The 24,463-nt window shown below is 45.7% G+C and overlaps 1 protein-coding gene across 1 annotated transcript; it reads right to left on the bottom strand.

Moving 5' to 3' along the window:
• Nucleotides 1-748: 748 nt before the first annotated feature.
• LOC111863773 (hemocyanin A chain) lies at nucleotides 749-18,389 on the bottom strand. The gene is made up of 10 exons (XM_023850432.2): nucleotides 18,250-18,389; nucleotides 17,096-17,229; nucleotides 14,025-14,394; nucleotides 11,063-11,469; nucleotides 10,106-10,270; nucleotides 9,041-9,169; nucleotides 7,106-7,415; nucleotides 6,054-6,190; nucleotides 2,603-2,710; nucleotides 749-1,371 (listed from the first exon to the last, which is right to left on the bottom strand). Exons 1-10 carry the CDS (start codon nucleotides 18,383-18,385, stop codon nucleotides 1,183-1,185), a joined length of 2,085 nt encoding a protein of 694 aa, XP_023706200.2. The 5' UTR covers nucleotides 18,386-18,389; the 3' UTR covers nucleotides 749-1,182.
• Between the last annotated feature and the right edge of the window lie 6,074 nt (nucleotides 18,390-24,463).

Genomic DNA, 24,463 nt, shown 5'->3' with positions numbered 1-24,463 from the left:
TTACAGCTTTCTGTTTCTCTTTATGGTATCTGCATTATCACCCAGTAGATTCACATCATCAGCATAGGCCAACAGCTGATGTGTCCCATTTAATTTCAGTCTCACCTGGTTTCCCTGTACCTTCCTAATTGCATATTCTGAAGCAAAATTGAAAAGGAGTGGCAATAAAGCATCTCCTTGTTTTAGACCATTCTGGATAGGAAATTTATCAGAGAAATATTTACCTACACGGACTTTACTATACTTTTCGTTTAAACACATTTTAATCAGCCTAACTAGTTTCATGGGTACCCCAAACTCTTATCAGAATATTGTACAATACTTCCCTCCTAACTGAATCACACGCTTTCTTGAAGTCTATGAATAGCTGATGTACTGTCTTATTGCACTGCCATGTCTCTTCCAGTATCTGACGAATGGAAAACTCTGATTTGTAGTTGATCTGCTACGTCGAAACCCACACTGATGATCCCCAATAATTTCATCTATGTATAGACATAACCTTGAGAGAAGAATATTGGATACAATTTTGTATGAAGTTGATATCAGTGGCATCCCCCGATAAGTACTACAGTCAGTTTTATCACCCTTCTTATGAACCGGTACAGCAATGGACTCCTTCCACTGATCAGGTAGTTCTTCCTTATTCCAACAAACGATGGCACTTGCTGTATAATCTCAACGGTTCTTAACGCTACTTGTAATTCAAAATACCCGTGCAGTGAATTATCCAAAACGAAAAAGTTACACAAACTATGTTTTATTTGAATTAATTCCGATAGAAATATTATGACAATGATTGTATGACAAATATTATTTGAAACACAACTTTTCAATCTAAACACAAATGAAGCCATACTGATTAGGCACGTAATAATATACAGACCCATGATGGGACATGTTATTTGATGTACAGGTTGTGCAAAATTCAGGACACACTTCATAGTAACTTCAAGTATCCCCACCAGTTTTGAAGCTCGTATCACTGTGTGAGGTGGTACAGTTTAAGTATTCATATTCGTACGTGAATATGTATATGCGAGATTTGATTATATCTGCAAGAGAAATCACGAAATGTATTTCAATGATACGATTAATGGATATTTTCCTCATTTTAAAGTGTGTCCTGACTTTTGCCTCATTCAGTATATGTGTAGCTATCGACCGGAAGCGCTGTCCGATCTACTCGCTGTCCTTGAAGGTGATTACAACGTCCTTCTGGTAAATGTTGGATCTGAAGAAGTTATCGCTGTTGATTTGCCTATCGAAGGGGAATCCCATGGGCTTGCTGTCCGGGTACTTGTGTCCCGAAACGGTACCACAGTAGCTAATGGAGCCCCCGTAGTCGTAGTCCCAGGGTAAATCATTCACCTACAACAGAAGGATGGCACTTTACGTCGCACTGTGTCTGAAATAGTGACATATTGTATTTCATTATGTCTGCTTTCAACACATGATGGAAGCAGGATGTTCCAGCTAAATATTTTGGGATTGAGTTGATTTTTTGTGCATGTTACTTTTATTTATGTTAAATACCTATCAGACTAGACGGCGTCACATCTCTTTATCTCCACTCTACTGGGAACCTTTTTTTATTTCTAGTGGGGTGGGACTAAGTCCCTTGCACTGCGGCCACATCTGGCCTATTGTACCAGCCCCAGATGATAGGTGAGGGTGATTGTGGAGAAATTGGTGGAATGAAGATTGGCAGGGGAAACCGAAGTACTCGGAGCAAACCTGCCCCAACGCCACTTTGTCCACCACAAATCACACTTGACCAGACCCGGGATCGAACCCGGGCCTCCACGGTGGGAAGAGAACGACTAACCGCTTGAGCTATGGCACGGCCCTTACTGGGGACCTTACGACGGCAGTAACTTTACTCTCTTACGTTGCAGATCGAAAACAAAGCGTGCCCCTGGTTCTCATATTGGCGTGGGGATCCGCTGGTACTTATCACCGCCAGAAGGATTAAGAACTAAGGAAATCACACTTTAAACCCTTTTCATATTTACACTTTTAGTAGATGTTCATTTATTTTAACACAGAGTGTCCCCCCAAAATGTACACACATTTCAATAGAGGTTATTTAATAACATTTTCAAAGTTGAACCGAAATATAATGTACGGTGTATAGTGTGGTATTCTCTCGACAGATGGTGATAGTCACATAAATACCGAAGCCACCTTATCTAATGGCAGAACAGTCAAAGAAAATGGCGGGTGAAAGGTGTGTATATATTTATTTGGGTTCCCTGTATTCATAAAATCCTGTCCCGTGTAGAGGCGGAGTCGAATGCCTCTACCTCCCAAGGGACTCGGACCCAAGAAAAACTGCTCTGGCAAGGACAAGTAGCATGGAAAAAAGACAGATCCGTCCTCTCGTCAGAGAGGGCGCCTCACAAAAAACAAAACAGTAACGTTCAACGTAATAAATATCTGGTCATGAGCTCCAGACGGGGCTCGACACCAAGACTTACTGACAGACTGGCCGTCAATCGCAATATGACTTGGACTTGAACATAAAATCCTGATTGGCTCATGTTACTCATGCATCAACCGGCTGCATAGGATGGAATGTGTTAAGAACTTTGGAACTCACCTTCTCCTTATCAAAGTCAGTCAGAATTACGAAGAGGCTGAAGGGCATGCCGTCTCGTTTGCCCTTGGGGAGTAGCAGGCGCTCTGGGTAGCCGCAATGGCGCACATCCTGTAAGAGATCAATGCTACCAGTAACAGTCTGTTAGAAATAAGCTGCTCTGGCCTTGACTCCAAGGCCTGTCTGTCTCTCTCTCTCTCTCTCTCTGTACAAGCTCCACAGATAACTGCATCTTTAAATACTTCGATGTGGCCTAGTAAGTTTAATGAAGCATCGGAAGAAACGAATGATATATAGTGCATTGCTACAGCCCTACCTCGAATTTATGGCTTCTTTCTTTCCCGAAAAAGGGACATAGTTAGTTAGTTAGTTATTTAGAGAGGGTGGGTTTCCCCGTGCACCGCGACCAGTTTGATGTATGTGCTTCCCTCTATGATATTCTACCAGTCTCTATACCCTACCAATACTGGTGCTTACCATCAGTCCCGACCAAGCCAGCGAGTTCGGCCTCTACTGGCTTGGCGGTATCTATGTTGCTTCCCCCATCTATCAGAGGCGTTAGAGACTACTGTTGGGCGGGAAATGTCCTTGAATTTGGCTCAGTGACCTCCTTAGGAGATATGAGGTTCTTTTACGTGCCGTAAAGCTACGACACGGGACCCACGGCTTAAAGTCCCTCCCGGAGGACTTGTTCCCTGGCCCTTAAAAATTCCACGACCTCCGACGGGTTTGAACCCGCGTACTACGAGTCATGAGGTGGGAACGTTACCTCTAGACTACGGAGGCCGCTATAAAGGGACATAAGTCCAAAAATCATAATTCTAGTTCATTATAACCTGGGATGTACAGGGGTACTCAGTCAACGTATTATCCACTGTCATATTAAAATAACTCACTCACTCGTGGAGCTGAGCCCTTCCTGAGAAGCCGCCAGTTGTGCAGCTACTCAAGAACTTCCCAGCAATTTATGGAACCCGAAGGTTCGTTATTGTGTTCACATGAGCCTTCCACTGGTCCCTATCCTTAGCCAGATGTCATGTTAAATTATGTTGTCTTTATTATAAAATCAATAAAGGGATTTCATATATGACGTTACTGAACGTTTTAACCATTGAACATATTAAAAATAAGTTTTCACGGGTCGTTGAGAGCTGCAGTTCGAGTCATCAAACATTTATAAACTTTATAAACAAAATAACATGGTGTGATATGAAACTCAGAGAAAACTAAGTATATGTTGCTGTCTCGTCACCAGAGTGCAGGGCATAATCATGACATAAAGATAGGAAACAGATGTTTTGAAAATGTGGCACAGTTCAGATATTTGGGAACGACGATAACAAATCAAAACCTGATTGAGGAGGAAATTAAGAGGCGATTGAACTCGGGTAATGCTTGGTACCATTCAGTCCAGAGCCTTTCGTCTGCTGTATAAAAAACATAAACATCAGAATATACAGAACTATAATTTTTCCTGTGGTTCTGTATGGGTGTGAAACTTGGTCTCCGACATTAAGGGAGGAACATAGACTGAGGGTGATTGAGAACAGTTTGCTGAGGAGAATATCTTGATCAAAGAGAGATAAAGTGACAGGAGAAAGCAGTCTTCTGGGATGTGGCGTCCTGTAGATATTGTGTTAATCGACGTTTCGAAGGAACGTATCGCCTCCATCTTCAAGGTAAAAGAAAAAATAAGAAAATCTGCTAGCGGGGAACCAGCGCGAGCAGGTGCTAACAGTCTAAGACTGCTTTCTTCATAGTCACCGCCGTGAAAACCTCAAATCTTACAAGTGACAGGAACTTTGAGAAAACTGCATAACGAGGAGTTTCATAACTTGTACTCTTCTCCAAGTTAATTAGAATGAACAAGACAAGGAGGATGAGATGGGCAAGGCACGTAGAGCGAATGGAAAAGAAGAGGATGGAAAGCCAGAAAGAAAGAGACCCCTAGGAAGACCAAGACGTAAGTTGGTGGATAATATTAAAATGGATCCTAGAGAGATAACATGGGATGGTACTGGCTGGAGAGGTCTTACTCAGGATGGGTACCAGTGGAGGGCTCTTGTGAACATGATAATGAACATTTGGGTTCCATAAAATGCCGGGAAGTTCTTGAGTAACTGCATGACTGGCAGCTTCTCAAGAAGGCCTCAGCTGAATGAAGTGCGTTAGTTATGGTATCAGAACCCGACATCTTCAACATCTCGTCGAATTCAGACAGGAGAGAGCTCTGGGTATGGATGATGCTGGGAGGGACTCGATTTGGGAGAGTGGGGTGTCGCTGGGGTCCCTGAAGGAGTTATCCAAGGTTCGCAATTCGATTTCCGCATTGCAAGTCCGAGGCTAATGTGATTGTATGTACTGAAGTTCGCAAGTGAGGGAGTCATGGGTCGAGGCTCAGCTGTATCATCGAATAGTCTTTGTGTTCGCATGTCCGAAAGACTAATTCGAGTCTACGGAAAGCGTAGCCACGATGGAGTACAGAGACTTAGCAGCGGCGCTACCTTGTCACTGTGGCTTTCTGTCGATACTGAGTCAATTGTTCTATTTATGTGCCTTGTGAAAAATGGATGTGTTTTTCTACGTTTCGGAAGTATATTGTGCCTTCGTCTTCAGGGCGGACGCTAAGGATTGAGACAACATATATCTAAAATGTCGCCAGCACTGCCCATATCCACACAGTGTAAAGGCCCACGAGCGGAGTCAACATCAACCGTGTTGAAACCGTTAAATATGGCTGAAATCACAATGGCGGACACGTTACGAACTTTCCCTTTTACCAAATTCAACAAAAACTTAACTAACATATTATATCATAGATGAAGTTCATTTATAACCTTATATAAAGTAGGCTTCAAGAACGAGGTGATGGGTATGGGATGTAGCAGGCATAGGAGAGTAAAGGTCGTGTATGCAGATTTCTTATAGGAAAGCCTGAAGGATGCGGACAAGGATAAAGGCAGACTTTGATGGGAGGGAAGTACTAAAATTATTCTTAAAGTAATGGAATTGGGCGGGTGTGGACTGGATTTCTTTGGCACAGGTTATAAATCGGTTCCGGGCTCTTGTGATGAAGGTAATGAACATTCGAATTTCTTGTGTGGCTAAGCAGCGGCTGGCTTCTCAAGAAGTTCCCAGCTCCATGGAGATAGTTTGTTTCTTAGCTGGAATTTGTTTTCGACCCGTGTGGCCGAAAACCTGATGTTTCCGAAAAATTTACTTGAAGTCTCCAACAGGGCACGTAATTAAAATGTTTTCAGCAGCTCAGGCACTGGTATAAGTCACAGACAATAGACGGAGTGACATGACCACCGCACCGGACATTTACTTCATAAAGAAAGCGTAGAGGTTTTGAGAACAGGGTGCTGAGGAGAACATTTGAACCCAAGAGAGAGGAAGTGACAGGAGGCTGGAGAGAATTGCTTAACGAGGAAAATTCTTCGTCAGGTGTTACCTTGTTCACTGTGTACGTCGCCTTCCCCTGCAGCGCGTCGTCAACCCGCCGCACGAGTATTTTGGTCGTCTCTCTGTCCGGAATTGCGACGCTGGACTCGCTGCTCTTCCGCTGTATAACGGTTGCCCCCTTGTTCACTGCAACACGGCACACATCACGTCACAGTTTTACTACAGTTAGTGCGGAACCGATCCTAAGCCAGTTCCAGCCATCTCCTAGCCTCACAGCCTATTTCCCTAAGATCCATCTTACTAATTAACTAACTCTCTGGTAGCAGAACCCGAAGGTTCAGCACGGCTAATACCAAACCCCGCCACTGGACACGATCCTGAGCCAGTTCCATCCACCTCCCATCCTCACAGCCTCTTTCCCTAAGATCCATCTTACTAATTAACTGACTCTCTGGTAGCATAACCCGAAGGTTCAACACCGCTAATACCAGAGCCCGTCACTGGACACGATCCTGAGCCAGTTCCATCCACCTCCCATCCTCACAGCCTCTTTCCCTAAGATCCATCTTACTAATTAACTGACTCTCTGGTAGCAGAACCCGAAGGTTCAACACCGCTAATACTATATCCCGCCACTGGACACGATCCTGAGCCAGTTCCATTCGCCTCTCTTCCTTAAAACCTCTTTCCGTAAGATTAATCCTAATGCTTCGGTCTTCTCACCAAGGTCTATTTACTTTCTTGCGGTTTAATCCAATCTACATTCTTACCCCATCGTAATTACCTCGGTTACGCCACTGTAACAAATATTGTAACCCGTATACGTCACAAAGTTCCTAGAATTATTTCACTCCTTATTCTTTCTTGATATATCTTCAAACATTTGTAATTTATCATCCATCCTTCCAGAATTCAAAACATTTACGCTTGGAAGAAAAATACGAAATTAATTTTGAGTTTCATATGTGGCGGAGCCCACGAATGGAAGAACATTCAGTCCAGTAAGTTTTAGTGTGGCTATGGTCACCGAGACTGCTCCCAGTCTACTCAGTAGTTCATAAGACGGAAGTGCTGACGGACAGAGGGAGACGTAGCCCTCACCTTTAGCAACAAACTTGTCGAGCTCTATGACGTAGAGCCGCTTCTCGTTGATGGGGATCTCTTGCCCGAACCAGTCGAACTTGGGGCCCAGGAAGATCCGAACCGCTGCCATTTGCTCCTGGTTGCTGTTCACAGTGATGCTGAAAGTGAAGGGGCGGTGGTTGAGGCGACGCACCCGGGCCTTTATCTCCACGTCCTTCAGCTCTAGGGTGTCATCCAGGGCGTTCAGCAAGTCGATGTCGAAGTCCTCGAAGTACGTGACCAGGTCGTCCACAGTGACGTCCTGAATCGCCACGCCCGGGAACTCGAGCTGCAAGGTAAGTGGTCACCGTTACCATGGGAACGACGAGTTCTGTCTTTTGGGATATAACTCCATGTAGTCCGTTAAAAGTTAACCGACGTTTCAGAGGAATACATCGCCTCCCTTTTCAGGGTCGAAAGTGAGTCTCTGCTTGCTAGTTGTCTCAAGCTGTTTTCTTACTTGGCGTATTCTTTAACTCTGAAGATGTAGGCGACATGTCCATCCGAAACATCGGTTGACTATCGACCGATCGGTGGGTTAAATTGCTGCTGGTCCTCGTCAGCACAATGATTCGTGATTTTGAATCCTTTCGGGACCCATGAACAAGATTTTTCCTCTCCTAGGCATATACGAGTTTAGAAATAGGGCTCCGTCTTCAATAAAGGGAGGTCTCTAGCTATTACTGGTTACTACTCTTCTAATGGGGTTACTCGGGCGGGCGCTCACTCATTAACTAGCCCCCTCTACACACGCACGCTCTACTCACAGACCTGTCAAGTCTTCTAGATAATATATAAAAATCCAGTCCGTACTTCACAGGAAACACATTACTTCTGCGTTACAGAGACGAACCGGTTAATGCTGTTTAGGGAAATAATTGCTGTTTATTGTGAGAAGCATAGGACAAATACATTCTGGAGGCAGAGTACAGATCTTTGTTATCTTAAAGCAGGTGATACATATAGTAACCACCGGGCTTTAATGGGATAAACACCGCTGAGAACCAAACACCTGACAGGTGACATAGAGATTGCGCAAGACGCTTTCCCAAGGAGGCAGCCAAGCATGCCGGCAGTGTTACATTGCAACTGCAAAGTAAGAATGTGACATTCAAACAGTGAGATAATGTTGTCGTGGAAACGGCAAGGAAACTGAGCCACGCTGCCATTTTGTGTTGCCAAGAGCAGTGATGCTACCGTGAACAATAACCTAACCATCCACTAGACCATAGGGCGACTGCCAGTGTCATGAGACAGTACGAGACTCGAAACCAAGAATCATTGTGCTGGCGAGGACCAGCAGCAATTTACCCGACAGTTTGTAACCATCCATACAGTGGCCGCGCCATATCTCAAACAGTCGCTGGCTTCCATCCGAGGCGGCCCGGGTTCAGACCCGGGACTGATAAAGTGAGATTTATGGTGAACAAATTTGCGCTGGGGTAGGTTTTCTCCGAGTACTTCGGTTTCCCCTGTCAATCTTCATTCCACCAAATTCTCCATCATCATAATCATCCGGGGCAGGTACAATAGTCCAATCAGTGGCCGCCGTGCCGAGTGGACCCAACTGGACTCCACCCCCCACTAAGCGAATTAAAAAAAAATCCACACAGCAAGGCAGTGTTAACCATAGGAAGAAGGAGGAGAATCTAGAAGGAACCATTGGGAGGCGACAAAAATAAAGAAAACAAGAGCTAGATAGAACGGGAAATGGAAGGAGAAGGACAAAGGAAAGGGAAATGAGGTGTAAGAAGACAAATTTCAGAGAAGGGATGAAGACGGTGTTGCCATAGAAAGAACAAGAACGGCAGTAAGGAGTATGTGGAGGGAGATGAAAAAGAGAGGGAACAACGTAAAGAAGAAGGAAGAATAGAATGAATTGGAAGAGAAGCAGAAGCAGAAAGAAGCGCTCACCTCTTCGCGTGCGTAAGGAGGCAGCATGTCCTTGTGCAGCTTGAACAGGTTGTCTATGTACTTGTGCAGCCTGAAGAAGGCAGGGTCGCGCGTCGCAGTCTCGAAGTGCTCCATGACGCCAGGGGGCATCTGAAAGAGGGCAGAGACTGCTGAATTCTGGGTCTAGGATAAAGCCAGTAGCAAGTAGCTGCTGGGTGTGTTGCTTCCGGTACTGAGAAGCTAGGGCAAAGTGTCACGCTTCATCCACATGTTTATAAACGTGAAAAGCAGGAACATTTGTGATACATTGATTTGTTTATGTTAACTGCCATTACGAGAGCCCGCCGCTGGACACGATCCTGAGCCAGTTCCATCCACCTTCCATCCTCAAAGTCTGTTTCCCTAAAATCCATCTTACTAATTAACTGACTCTCTGGTAGCAGAACCCGAAGGTTCAACACCGCTAATACCAAAGCCCGCCACTGGACACGATCCTGAGCCAGTTCCAGCCACTTCCCTTCCTTAAAACCCTTTCCCCTAACATTCGTGTTACTAAATAATTAACTCTCTGGTAGCAGAACCCGAAGGTTCGACACCGCTAATACCAAAGCCTGCCACTGGACACGATCCTGAGCCAGTTCCATCCACCTCCCATCCTCACAACCTGTTTCCCTGAGATGCATCTTACTAATTAACTAACTCTCTGGTAGCAGAACCCGAAGGTTCAACACCGCTAATAAACAAAGCCCGCCACTGGACACGATCCTGAGCCAGTTACATCCACCTCTCATCCTCACGACCTGTTTCCCTAAGATCCATCTTACTAATTAATTAACTCTCTGGTAGCCGAACCCGAAGGATCAACACTGCTAATACCAAATCCCGCCACTGGACACAATCCTGAGCCAGTTCCATCCACTTCCCACCGTCACAAACCCGTTTCCCTAAGAGCCATCTTACTAATTAACTAACTCTGTGGTAGCAGAACCCGAAGGTTGAACACTGCTACTACCAGAGATCGACACGGGCACAGTCCATCTGCCCTGTCCTTCCTAGTATTATCTGAAGAAATGACGTCATACTCACGTCGAACTTTCCCTTGGGGTCGGTGATCTGTCCGAGCAGGATGTGGCCGTAGTTGTGGAGCGCGCCGTAGTACTGCGGGTTCGGCGATTCTTGGGACGGCTCTACCAAGCTGCCGAGTATGTTGATGCCCATCGTGTCGTTCAGGGGCAGATTCTGGCCCCACCTCTGCATGACAGACAAGCCACATGACGCAAGCAGCGAGACAACTATTCATTATCAGTAGTCATATGAGAATTGGATTTATCACTATTGTTGAGTGTGGAGGTTACTCTCGTCTGGGATGTGACGCTGTGTAGACTAGTAGAAGGTAAACATACCCTGGCTATGTACGCAGCATGTTCCTCCGAAGCATTGGTATCTGTCTACCAACATACACAGCGCTATCTCCTACTCATTCTCCTCGTTTGCCTGTATTGAAATCCGTCATATGTATTTAACTGGAGGCTACTGCATAAGGCAGAGTCTCTACACTTAATTAATTACCACCGGGATTGGAGGTATAACTCCCTATATTCTTAACCTTTCTTTTTAATGCTAGTGGGGTGGGACTAAGTCCCTTGTACTGCGGCTACTTCTGGCCTACTGTACCAGCCCCAGATGATAGGTGAGGGTGATTGTGGAGCAATTGGTGGAATGAAGATTGGCAAGGGAAACCGAAGTACTTGGAGAAAACCTGCTCCAGCGCCATTTCGTCCACCACAAATCCCACTTGATCAGACCCGGGATCGAACCCGGGCCGCCGCCGTGAGAAGCCAGCGACTACCCGCTTGAGCTATGGCGCGGCCACTTCTTGACCTTAGCATTACGTTGGAGTGATGTGCTTCGTGCTCCGCTAGAAAGAGTACACAGTAGCACTGGATAGGCAGAAGAGGCCCCCGTGGGATCAGAAGCCCCACCCCCGCATCATATGCGACCCCATGTTCGTGTGTATAATATTGACTTTGAGATAGCTCTCACCGTTATGACACTTTGCTGAGAAATTGCCTCGCGTATCCTGCGCGTATAATCAACCATGTCCTTCACTTTGATGTCCTGCAGGTCCTGAAACTCGAAGTTATCAGGTCTGGCCGGGAACTCTCCCCCCACCCGGTACGTTGTCTGTGGGTAGAAGCCATCCTCGATCTTGTCCTCCCAGTAAAGTGGCTTCACGAAGGGCAGATCGTTGGACAGGCGCTCCAAGTCGAGTCTGGCGATCAGCTGGTGATGCATGTAGTAGAACAGCTCCCCCTGCCGGTCCTTCTTCACGCCATACTCATCCTGCTTCCACCAGAAGGGGAAGTCCATGTGCCAGTGACTATGATGCGAGTTTATGCCCACGTCCTCTCCCAGGTAGGCCACCCTCTGCTCAGGATTCCTGACCGTTCCTGCAACAAGTACCGCAAGAAGTTCTTCTGTTATGACGTCAATACACGTGATGACCTCTGGGTTAGGAAGGGAGTGGCAGTGTCATGTCATGCGCTCCAAGGACTGGACTGAATTCTTAGTCTTTTTAGTTTTTTTAGTTTCTTTTGGTGGGGTGAGACTAAGTCCACTTGGTACGTCGGCAACTAACTGGCCTATTGTAGCAGCCCTGGATGACAGAAAATGAGTGCGGAGCAGATGATGAAATGAGAATTGGCAGTGGACATAGAAGTACTAGGAGTAAACCTGCCCCAGTACTACTTCGTCCACCACAAATCCCACACGACGTCACCTTTACTCAATCTCGGGCCGCCGCGGTGGAAAGCCGGCGACTAACCGCTTGAGCTATGGCACGGTCCTAACTGAATTCGTTAGGATGATTTGTGAGACACTAACTCCGTGGAGGATAGTGCTTGAGAAGCTGACATTCTCTCACTTAAACAAGTTATTTTCCTCCTTTTATGGATCCCAAGTGTTCATTACCGTGTTCACAAGAGACTTCCTACTTGTCCCTGGTCTGAGCCATAACTGAGGATCTGTTTAACGTTTCGTAACATGTTTATCTATTTTACATGGAGGGTTTTGCAACACTCGCTTAACATACACGCTGCAGACCACCCCTTGTCAGCTCTCTTCGACTGCATATTCAATATATTGACACCCCCACCCCCCCACCCATCGATATCACCAGGCTGTCTCCTGCGCCATGCCATGGTGATGAGGATCCACATGTCAGGGAAAATGATTTAGGGGTTCGAATTCTAAACCAGATTTTCTCAAACTGCAATTCACAGGTACCCCAATGATCGCTGAAACTCTTCCCAGAAAACGTTACTACAGTAACGGGCGGTTGTGGATTGAATTCATCTGGCTTAGGATATAGAAAATTGGCAAACTGTTGTGAACACGGTAATGAACCTTAAGTTTCCATAAAACATTCTGAATATCTTGAGTGTCTGAGCGACTATGGGGTTTCTCTAGAAAGATTCAGCTCCATTGAGTTAAATGGTTAGTTTTTCTATGGCCTAACAGCAACTGTCCACCGGCAGCAATCGAGACGCATGCGCCCCACGCTGTGCAGCCCTTCTGGCACCCTCCGGTTTCCCATATGTATTGAAGCCTTCCGCCTCTTTAAGAGAAGGTGAGGAGTGTCTATAAGTATGAGGGGTGAGCCATAGAAACCGGCCCTCGCACTGCGACCTTCAATGATCTATGGTGCTTCCATTTTGGATTAGCCGTTTATTAATCCTACACTTCAAATGAAATGTAGGACTTTATTTATGGGGGCGTCATAAAAGTCAATTGGTTCCATAAAAAACTAACCCAAGTGATGAAATCTTAAATAAGCTATGTCCTCACAATTACACAGGATATGTGAGGCTGATTCGTCTTCTTGTAGGCACCTTTCGCAGGTTGGGTCATCTGTCAGTCTCAATTTGAAAAGGTGTCCTTTTAGGTGACAGTGTCCAGTAATTAATCCTACCACCCATCTTAATTGATCTAGGTGAAGAGTTTACTAAACATCCTGTGTTATTTGTATTGGCATTACTGAAGCCTCAGACAAAAGTCCGAGGCCCACTGTTCTGAAAGGTAATGTTTTCCCATGCTTAACTAAACTCCGTTCCGTGAAGTCATAGGGGTTGCTGGAGATATAGCTCCACGCATTCCTAACACTAAATTCAATTCAGTGGTCGGTGTCATTCCTCCCTCACTTTGCTCACATTTCCCCAGGAAAGAGACCTCCGGTACCCCCAGGGTAGGAGAAGAAGGTGGTCTCTCGAATCAACCTAGATGCTGTGAATAACAGACAATTATTTCTTAAGCCGAGAATCGAACCCCAGCTCTCCAGTAGTCCAGCCTGTGTCATTGTCACTATGCCCACTGAGCTATCTAAACTGTTGTCATTAATGTTTGTTAGAATTAATTTTTTTAAAGTGCCGTATCACATTTTAAGTCATTTGTATAGATCACGGCATCTCCATTTTATTCACATCAAGACGACTCCAAACTAAGTGTTTGAATTCCTGACACTCAGGGAAATTCACAGAAGGGTGACATCTTCAGGGGTATGGATCGTCATCTATTCTGATAGAAATCTGCCGACTTTATGGTGGAACGCACTGCCTCCATCTTGCCTACTCGAATTTACTCTTTGATCATGAATTCACTTAGAGGGGGGTGGAGTCCAACTGGGTCCACTCGGCACGGCGGCCACTGATTGGTCTATTGTAGCCTGCCCCGGATGATTATGATGATGGAGAAGTTAGTGAAATGAAGATTGGCAGGGGAAACCAAAGTACTCGGAGAGAACCCGCCCCAGCGCCAATTTGTCCACCACAAATCCCACTTGACCAGACCCGGGATCGAACCCGGGCCGCCGCGGTGGGAAATCAGCTACTAACCGCTTGAGTTATGGCGCGGCCTTGATCATGAAGATGGAGGTAATACATTCCTTCGAAACATCGGTAAAGTCTACCAGCGTGAGAACCACAAACCTGACACTGCAGTTCCATTTTACCTGTGAAGTTCATGCGCACTCTGGCCGGCTCCTGCCTCATCTTGGCTCTGTAAGCTGCGTGAATGACGTCGGAGTTGACGAAGAGGTGTGGGTAGACCTCGTACGCCGGCGGCAGTACCATTCCACGCGTGTCCTCCCTGTGAAGTACAGCGACACTCAGGGCGTAAACGAACTGCCCCTCGTTGACCCTGTCGCGAACGTAGCACGCCGTGCGGTAGAAGGTGTCCCAGTCTTCCGCGTAGAACAAGGACTCGAATATGGTGATCATCTGCTCGCGTTGTCTGTCGTTAAACAGAGTGAAGATCTGTCCTCGCGGCAGCAGACGCCCTGACGTGTACTGCTTCACGAGGGTCTTCACTGGCAACGCGTTCTGCAATGTTACAACCAGCCGTAGCTCCTTAGTAAAATCGATCTCTGCTTCTTGATGGGAAGGTTCTGGGCTTGTATATCGGCCGGAACATCGGGTATGATGGCTAAGGGAAAACCTCAGTCGGGCCAAGATTTAAGCTCAGGACTTCCATGCATGAAGCAGGGATGTTAACTGCTTCTGGGAAGGTTCTGGGCTTGTATATCGGCCGGAACATCGGGTATGATGGCTAAGGGAAAACCTCAGTCGGGCCAAGATTTAAGCTCAGGACTTCCATGCATGAAGCAGGGATGTTAACTGCTTCTGGGAAGGTTCTGGGCTTGTATATCGGCCGGAACATCGGGTATGATGGCTAAGGGAAAACCTCAGTCGGGCCAAGATTTAAGCTCAGGACTTCCATGCATGAAGCAGGGATGTTAACTGCTTCACCCCGAAGTTTCATTTCTGATTTTCTTTCTTTTTGTTTCGTTTGTTCAATTGTTACTTGTTGACCTCTTCAGTGTTCTAGTGGTCATGGTTCCTGGCTACAGATCCAGAGGTCCGGGTTCGATTCCCGGCGCTACCAAATTTTCTGAGAAGTAGTGGGTCTGGAACGGAGTACACTCAGTCTCGTGAGGATAATTGAGGATGTATTTCAAGGAAATAACGGTTCCGGCCTAGAAAACCGAAATTAACGGCCGTGGGGATTCGTTACGTTGACCATGCGACACCCTCTATCCGCAAAAGTTGGCACTAACTTCGCCGACAGGTGGCGGTCACTCGCTCGGTGGGTATAGTTCGCTTGCGGACTGAAACCACGGAGTTTATTTGTTTGTTAATTGTTGCATTTTGTTCCTATATTTTATTTTATTTTTGTTCCTGTTCTTTTTGGTTTTAGCTGGAAATGATTTTTAATTTTCTGTTTATTTTATTTTTTACGAGCCTGTAGTTTTGTGTGCGTGTCAAACTTGGTCTGTGACATTAAGGGACGAATGTGGACCGAAAGACTTGTAGAACGAGTCACAGAGGAGAACATCTGCACCTTAGAAGGATGGTCCAATAGGAGGGTGAAGATTGTAGCATGATGAAGGCCTTCATAATTTGCATTTGTCACCAAATATTGTGAAAATGATCAAGTTAAGGCAGATGAGATGGGTAGGTCATGTAACATGCACGGGAGAAGCTTGAGTACAACGTTCTAGTGAGAAATCCAGAGGAATGAGACCACTAGGGAAAGTTATACGTGAATGGCAGGACAATATTAAAATGCATCTCAAGGAAATAGGAAGGGAGGTTGTATACTGGAATTATGTGTCTCAGAATAGGGACTATTGGGGATTTCTTGTGAACACGGTAATGAGCTGTCGGGTTCCATAGAATGCCGGGAATTACTTGAGCGGCTGAGCTCAAGAAGGACTCAGCTCCATTGAGTTATTTAGTTGTAAACGTGATCTACTTATGTTCCATGTACAACAGCATTGAACTTATCTTTTTATATAGAACCCGTCAACAAAGCTGCTTCATTTTAGATTACCTATATTAATGGAATTGGTGGCACTGCTAAATGTTTCTGCCGATAATTTTCGTTGTAGGCTTCGGAGAATGTGTCGTCACTAGTTGTCATTTCCTGAATTGTTGTTTGACAAGATGGCGAACACGATAAGACATCTGCTTTAATCGAAATCACTGCATACATTGCAAGCAGAGCTGTCGCCAAGTTTCAGCATTGACTAAAGGTGGTCTTGGATGGTGATGGTTTGCATGTTTACCATTATTTTCCCAAGGCCACTGTGCTAATTGATACCATTATCATTCCTGTACATTGCATATACGTATGTAGATGTATTTAGTTTAAACCGAAACGTCTTTCTTGACTGACCCTATGCTTTTCATTGATCCGCAATTGACGAAGTAGTTACATGGGCCACGTGTTCTCCGACCCTATTACACTGAGGGCCTGTTAAAGTGTGTTCATGTACCTTGTACTTGCTGAAACATGTTCACATACCCTGTACTTGCTGAAGTGTATTCGTGTACCATCTACTTGCTGGAATGTATTCACGTACCCTCTACTTGCTGGAATGTGTTCACATACCCTGTACTTGCTGAAGTGTGTTCACGTACCCTCTACTTGCTGGAATGTATTCACGGACCCTGTACTTGCTGGAATGTGTTCACATACCCTGTACTTGCTGAAGTGTATTCATGTGCCATCTACTTGATGGAATTTATTCACGTACCCTCTACTTGCTGGATTGTGTTCACATACCCTGTACTTGCTGAAGTGTGTTCACGTACCCTCTACTTGCTGGAATGTGTTCACATACCCTGTACTTGCTGAAGTGTATTCAAGTACCATCTACTTGCTGGAATGTATTCACGTACCCTGTACTTGCTGGAATGTGTTCACATACTCTGTACTTCCTGAAGTGTGTTCATGTACCCTGTACTTGCTGAAGTGTGTTCACCTACCCTGTACTTGATGGACTATGTTCAAGTACCCTGTACTTGCTGAAGTGTGTTCACATACCCTGTACTTGCTGGAATGTGTTCAGTACTTGCTGAAGTGTGTTCACCTATCCTGTACTTGATGGACTATGTTCACGTACCCTGTACTTGCTGAAGTGTGTTCACATACCCTATACTGGCTGAAGCGTGTTCACGTACCCTGTACTTGATGGACTATGTTGACGTACCCTGTACTTGCTGAAGTGTGTTCACGTACCTTATATTTGCTTAAGTGCTGAGTAGGATCGTAGCTGCGTCCCAGGTCCGCTTGATCTTTGAAGCGGTTGGGCTCGTGAACTTTATTGAGCAGCTTCAGCACCTCCCGCTGCTTCGACAGGAAGATCTTGTCAGCTGGAAAGAGATGCCGAGATCACTGAGAGACCCCAAAACTATTTTGTCCACCATCGATTCCACGTGACCTGACCTGGGATCGCACCCGAGACGTCGCTGTGGAAATCCGGCTCGGTACACTGTTAATCATGTTGTTAATGTTATCACCATCGTCATCAGTGTTTGTGCTGGCTCTGTATTTGGCCTCTGGGCTGTTGAGTTCAACTGTTAAATGAGTGAGCAACTGAATTGCTTTATACGAGTAGTTTAAGGACGCTGTCACCATTTCGATGGTAGCACGAATGGTTGATACTTAATTGGAAGGGATTTGGAAGGAATCGGCCTTGGTATAATCAAGGTACTATCCCAGCTTTTATCTTGAGGGACTGGCAAAAACCACGAAAATCGCCATTTAGGACAGCCATTGTGCCGGCTGAGATTCGAACTGCTCACTTTCCTATCACAAATCTATAGAATTGTCGCTACACCAACCTGCTCGATTTATTATTATTATTATTATTATTATTATTATTATTATTATTTTGAAGGAGCCGGGATAGGGTAGTCGATATATCGACTGGCTATGGGCTGGACGACAGAGGGTTCGGAGTTCGAGTCCTGGTACGGAAAAGAATTTTCAATTCTCCAATCGTCCAGACCGGCTCTGGGGTTCACTCATTCTCCTATACAATGTGTACGGGGGGTAAAGCCACCGAGGCGTGAAGCTGACCACTCACCTCCAACTAGTGCCTAGGTCGAGAAAATGTGGCTCTATACAGCCACTCCCCCATACGTCTTCATTGCATGGTGCTTAATTAACTAATCACAGGGACAACTTTACATTTATTATTATTATTTGGGTTATGTTACAACTGCCAGTAACTGCGGTATAGAGAATTGGAAACGATTTTGGAAGAAGTGATCATGGCCGAGTCGAGGTACAATCCGAACAGTTGTATGGAGAGCCTGAACAATACCGCGGAAGGTGTCAGTCAGAGTACAGTATTAACATTAAAAATAATTTTATGTCTGGGGACTTACCTGGTGCTTCGCCCCGCATGACCTTGGCCTGAGCCAGGTGGCACACGGCCACCCCTAGGAGCGCCACAGTCAGGATGCACTTCATGATGTCCGCCCCACCACAGCAGAGTATGCACCACCCATCACAATCATGCATTTATAGCGCTGTAGTTCAGTTCACGACGTGATAGTGTCGCGCTGAGCGAGGCCCCCCACCGCCATCTTACCCCCACCCGGCATAATGGAGCGGTGTGCAGACTTCTGAACGCCTCTGGAAACTGATTGGTTCGGAGTTGCACACGGGATAGCGACGTCAGATTCACACCGACGCGCACAAGCTCAGTTCACATAAGCACGTTCATAAAGAATCTCACAAAACTTCTTGGTATAGAGGTTACCACTTTTCTAAACTCCGTCATTTTAGTCCGCAAGCGAAATATACCGACCGAGCGACCGCCGCTTGTCGGCTAAGTTAGTGCCAACTTTAGCGGATAGGGTTGAAATGCTTCAGCAGTGCTTGCATATTAGCTGATCAGCACGGAGAATGGCCATATAATTCCCAGCCCGCCATTCTTAACTATTGTCTACTATCTCACAGGATGAGTTCTCTAGACAGTGGCCCCACCAAACAAACTGACGCTTTTTGTTTTGGTCCGAATTGATAGGAGTAGCGTCCGACTCTTCGACATGAATTTCCGCTCGCATAAAACTTAGTTTGTAGAAGAGTTATGTCTTCTGCGATATAACACTGTGTAGTCCGTTAAAAATCTATGGACGTTTCGGAGGAACATGTCGCATCCTTCAGGATAGAAGAATACGCCGGACAAGAAACAAGCGTGAAATAAGGTGGCAAGCAGAGGCCACCGCTGTAAGAACCTCGAATCCTACGATTTAATTTAATCTAAGCATGTATGGTTGAGACAGGGGCACGCGGTAGCGTAGTTGGTTGAGGGGCTATGCTACAAGCCGGAAGGTCGCGGGTTAAAGTCCCGATGAGGTCTTTGGATTTTTTTCAATTGACCTAATCCTTCCAGCCGCACTATGGCCCTGGGGTCGACTCTAATAATAATTTCTAATAGAAATGAGTACCAGGAATTAATTAAATAACTTTCCTGGGGAGTAAAGCGCGGCCGGCGCGTAAGGTTGACAGCCTTACCGACATCTATGAGCCAATTGTCGAGATAATGTGGGACCCTCAACGTCTCACAACCCTTTGGGCCTTCACGGCGTCTTACAGGGATAGTTTTACGTTTTTTTTACTTTTTTATGCATGATAAGCTGTCGTTAAATAAGCTATTGAATAACCATATTAGACATGAACACAAGGCTAGAAAGAAAGTTCCAAATTCGATGTAAAATTAATTGTATTTGTGAACTGAGTCTTTGAAGGTATGCGTTGTTTCAAGGCAATGGTTTGTTGCCTTGAGTGATCGATCGTATCTGCAAGATCAAGACGGCCGTGGCCTTCGACCTTGACATTCGTACCGATAAGCAGCATGCATATTTTTCTGTACGCTTGGCCTCTTTTTCAGAAATCGCGTGCGAATGAACGGGTGACGTGTCACCGTTGAGTCACGCAACATGCAGCCCCTCTGTCTCGTACGAAGTTAGTTTCTCGAGCGCCATTTGCTCATTGCAGTTACGGAAACCTCTTCAGTACAATTCCACGGCGAAGCGTAATATTGTTGAAACCCACAAATTGTTGTCTTTAACAATTCAGATCTGGTGTAACACTTCTGTTTGACAGACACAGAATACATTCAGACTCTTAGGTCTATGAAGTTACTGGAGGTTCATAATTTGTACTCTTCTCCAAGTATACTTAGAATGATCAAGTCAAGGAGGATGAGGTGGGCAGGGCATGTAACACGAGTTGGGAAGAAGAGGAATGCAAATATGATATTGTAGAAAAGCCAGAAGGAAAGAGACCACTGGGAAGACCAAGACGTAGGTGGTTGGATAATATTAAAATGGATCTTAGAGAGATAGGATGGGATGGGATGGTGTGGATTGGATTAATTTGGCTCAGGATAGAGACCAGTGGAGGGCTCTTGTGGCAACGGTAATAGACCTTCGGGTTCCATAAAATGTTGGGAAGTTCTTGAGTTGCTGTAAAACTGGCGGCTTCCCAAGAAGGGCTCATCTCCACAGAGTTAGGAGGGGCTAGTGCTGATAACCGAGATACCCTCTGTGTAGCATGGAAACGATCCAATCAGATCCAGCCGATACTCAAGGGAAGGCAAATCTTTGAAGAAGGGTCTGTGTTTTATTGTGTGCTTTTGCTGAATCAACTGATGAGGTTATATTGTACATAATATTGTCATGAGACCGGAGGGTGGGGGCTCGTACCGAAGAAACGTGTCTCTTCTACTTCTGATCACCGTCACGTAGTCACTTGTTGACGGCAGGCTGTCGGGTCCCCAGTTCAAACCGTCGTGCCATAGCTCTGTTTTTTCCCCCTGTTTATCTGTGGCTCTGAAATAAAGGCCAAAGGACACTCATGCCTCTGCCAGAACAAGGTCCGGGCTTCTCTCCATGGCAACACGGTCGTTTCTTTTTAATTTTGTTCACCAAAATTTCCACGAATGTGTATGGCTCAGCTGGGCGCGTTGTAGGTGAATGAGTGAGGGCCCCCTTGCAGACCCTGCATGCAGGACTGGATGGGTCCCAGAACAGGTCTGAATGTCATGACCAGAGAGTCATTTATGCCATTGTAGTGTACTGAGCGAGCAGGTTAGCATAGCAGTAGCGCTCTTGCATTGCACTGTGGAGAAGCCCGTTTTCCAGTCTCAGCCTGCACATACTCATTGAAATGTTTCGCGGTATTCTTATTTTCCTTCAGAATAGTGCCATGGTAGTACCACGATTAGGGAACAAACGTCTCCTTCAAAATATGATCTAAAATTTGTGACCATGTTACATTTTTTTAATTTTCTTAAATTCACTTAGTGGTGGGGTGGAGTCCAACTGGGTCCACTCGGCACGGCGGCCACTGATTGGCCTATTGTAGCCTGCTCCGGGTGATTATGATGAAGAATTTTTGGAATGAAGATTGGCAGGGCAAACCGAAGTACTCGGAGAAAACCCGCCCAGCGCCGCTTTGTCGACCACAAATCCCACTTGATGAAACCCGGGGTCGAACCCGGGCCTCCGCGGTGGGAAGCCACCGACTAACCGCTTGAGCTATGGCGCGGCCTACAATGGTACATTAGTGCCCATGTTATGTTTTTGGACATTAGCCACCGTCTTGTATATTTTTCAAAACGCGACGTTTCGGAGACTGGTTTCTGTCTCCATCTAGGGATTAGCTCTGTCGATTGGGCCCAACTGAGTAGGTTATACCTGAAGAAGACAGAATCCAGTCTCCGAAACGTCGCGTTTTGAAAAATAAACAGCGGTGTTTTTAGATAAAGACAAGACGATGGATAATGTCCAAAAACGTAATATTTTTACGTCTCCTTCCAAATATTTTCGAATTCATCAATCAATCTTGCAATTCTAGCTACCGGCTCCGTCGCAAGATATCCCAGAAAAAAAAATGTGTTGTTCTACGTGAAATCAATCAGCACCCATCCAGGGCGTAAGAGTTTTAGTGACAGCTTTTACAACCCAGTTACCAGGAACTTTCGAGAATTACGTAACGATATAACCTAGTTGAGCAGAGTCATTCTTGGGAAAGTGAGTCTGGCAGCTGGTAAAGGAAATATTACCAAAACCCCAAGGTTCAGTCCGGTGTTCATCAATTTCAATCCAGTCTATACTTTCACGCCTATTTTATTCGACATCAATTTTAATATTATCCTTACATCTTTACGTGAAAGAATAATGGAAATATATTCTATTAAAAGGTAAAAGGTAAAGCTATCCTTGTAACAGGCCACGGATGTCCATAGGTTTATGAGACGTCGAGGTTCCCACATTTCTAGACAGTTGGCTCACAGATTGCGGTAAGGTTGTCAGCCTTATGCTCCGGCCGCCCTTTACCTCCAGGAAGATTTCTGGTATTCATTTCTATTAAAGGCTGAGTCGACCCCAGGGCCATATTGCGGCTGGAAGGATTAGGTTAGTTGAAAAAATCCAATGACTTCATCGGGACTCGTACCCACGACCTTCCTGCTTGTAGCATAGTGCCTCAACCAACTACGCTACCGCGTGCCACAATTCACTATTTCCCAATTAAATTTCTTGTTTTCAGAAATTATTTTTTTTTACGCCAGTGACTATGTGAAGTGTGATATTTGTATGTGACACTGTGTGTCACATTCAATGACGTTTCGGAGGGATGTACAGCCTCCGTCTTCAGATTCAAGAGTAAACCAAGCAAGCAAGAATCTGATTGATCTGGATGCTTATGTCCTGTCATATGTGTGCTAACTGACGTCTTGAAAATAATTAATGCGGTCACATATACATTTCGGGGGGCACGCGGTAGCGTAGTTAGTTGAGACACTATGCTACAAGTCGGAAGGTCGCGCTACATACCCTTCCCACCTCATCCTCATTGACTTGATCATTCTAATTATACTTGGGGAAGAGTACAAGTTATGAAGCTCCTCATTATGCAGTTTTCTCCAACCTCCTGTCACTTGATCTCTCTTCGGTCCAAATATTCTCCTCAACACCCTGTTCTCAAACACCCTCAGTCTGTGTTCCTCGCTTAATATCAGATACAAAGTTTCACACGCATACAGAACCATAGGTAAATTATAGTTTTGTATATTCTAATTTTTATGTTTTAGACAGCAGACGAGAAGACGAAAGGTTCTGGACTGAATGGTAGCAAGCATTACCCGAGTTCAATCTCCTCTTAATTTTCTCCTGCATCAGGTTTTGATTTGTTATCGTCGTTCCCAAATATCTGAACTGTGCCACATTTTCAAAACATCTGTTTCCTCTCTTCATGTCATGATTTTGCCCTGCATTTTGTGACGAGGGTATGGAGAGAAGCTTCGAATATATTGAGTAAGGAGTCGCTGACAGGCCGACACGGGGTGGTCCTCCAGCTTGGGGGTTGAGCGTGTGGCTAACAACTCCTCATTTTAAGATAATCTTTGGCCGCGCCATAGCTCAAGAGGTTATTCGCTGGTTTCCCACCGCGGCGGCCCTGGTTCGATCCCGGGTCTGGTAAAGTGGGTTTTGTGGTGGAGAAAATGGCGCTCGGGCAGGTTTTCTCCGAGTACTTCGGTTTCCCCTGCCATTCTTCACTCCACCAATTGCTCCACAATCACCCTCACCTATCATCTGGGGCTGGTACAGTAGGCCAGAAGTGGCCGCAGTACAAGGGACTTAGTCCCACCCCACTAGCAATAAAAATAATCTTGTTGCGACTACGGCCGGTAGGACGCAAGATGAAAACTTTTGCATGTCTGTGGCTTCAGCTGCGGTCACGATCCTTAATTACAATATAAATTCTCGTAAAAAAACTGTCCCTGTGCTAACTAATCACGCACTACGCCATGAAGACGTATGGGAGGTTGGATGTATAGATCAACGTATTTTTGATCTCTGCATTATTTGGATGTGAGTAGTCAGCTTCACGCCCCTGCTGCTTTCCCCCCTGTGAAATAACCCCCGTCCCCAATTGGATAGGAGGCTGGATGGGCCCCAGAGCCGGTCTGGACGACGCGGAGAAGAGAAGATTCTTGACCCTACTGGGACTCAAACTCCAACCCTTCGGTCATCCGACCCGTAGCCAGTCACTATGTCGACTGAGCTACCAAGCTTTTCATGTTCTCAATTCAGAACCTCACCACGAAGGGGTAAGAGGGGATGTGGAAGTATAAACTCGACATACAGCATTCACATAAATGGTCAGCGCCACGCTCCGTCCATTTTATCCGCTCAAATAAGTAAATAGATAAGTAAAATACTAAATCCTAGTATCACGCCCGGTTTTGATCGCGACAGAAAAACAGAGCCTTCATATTTTCCAGCCTATATTTGAGATTAAAGGTTGTTGATCGTGTATCCACATTAAGATGTTATGTGTAAACATTTTGTTGTGTTACAGGCATGCCTAATTGCTTGTATTGCCTCATCCGAGATAACCGAACCGTTTGTTGTTATGTCTGACGAACCCTGTACCCATCAGCAGTTCGTGTCAATAGGGCACCGCGTGGCGGGAGGACAACATACGTCACTAGTACGTCACTAACCGCTGCACACGGTGTCTGCTTCTCCTTACGCAGGGGGATGAATCTTCCCCTTTCTCCATCTACNCCCCCCCCCCCCATGG

Source organism: Cryptotermes secundus, unplaced genomic scaffold, assembly GCF_002891405.2.
Source record: "Cryptotermes secundus unplaced genomic scaffold, Csec_1.0 scaffold1705, whole genome shotgun sequence".
Lineage (NCBI taxonomy): Eukaryota > Metazoa > Arthropoda > Insecta > Blattodea > Kalotermitidae > Cryptotermes > Cryptotermes secundus.
The sequence above is the reverse complement of the archived record's forward strand: the minus strand, read 5'-3'. Positions and strand labels throughout refer to the sequence as shown.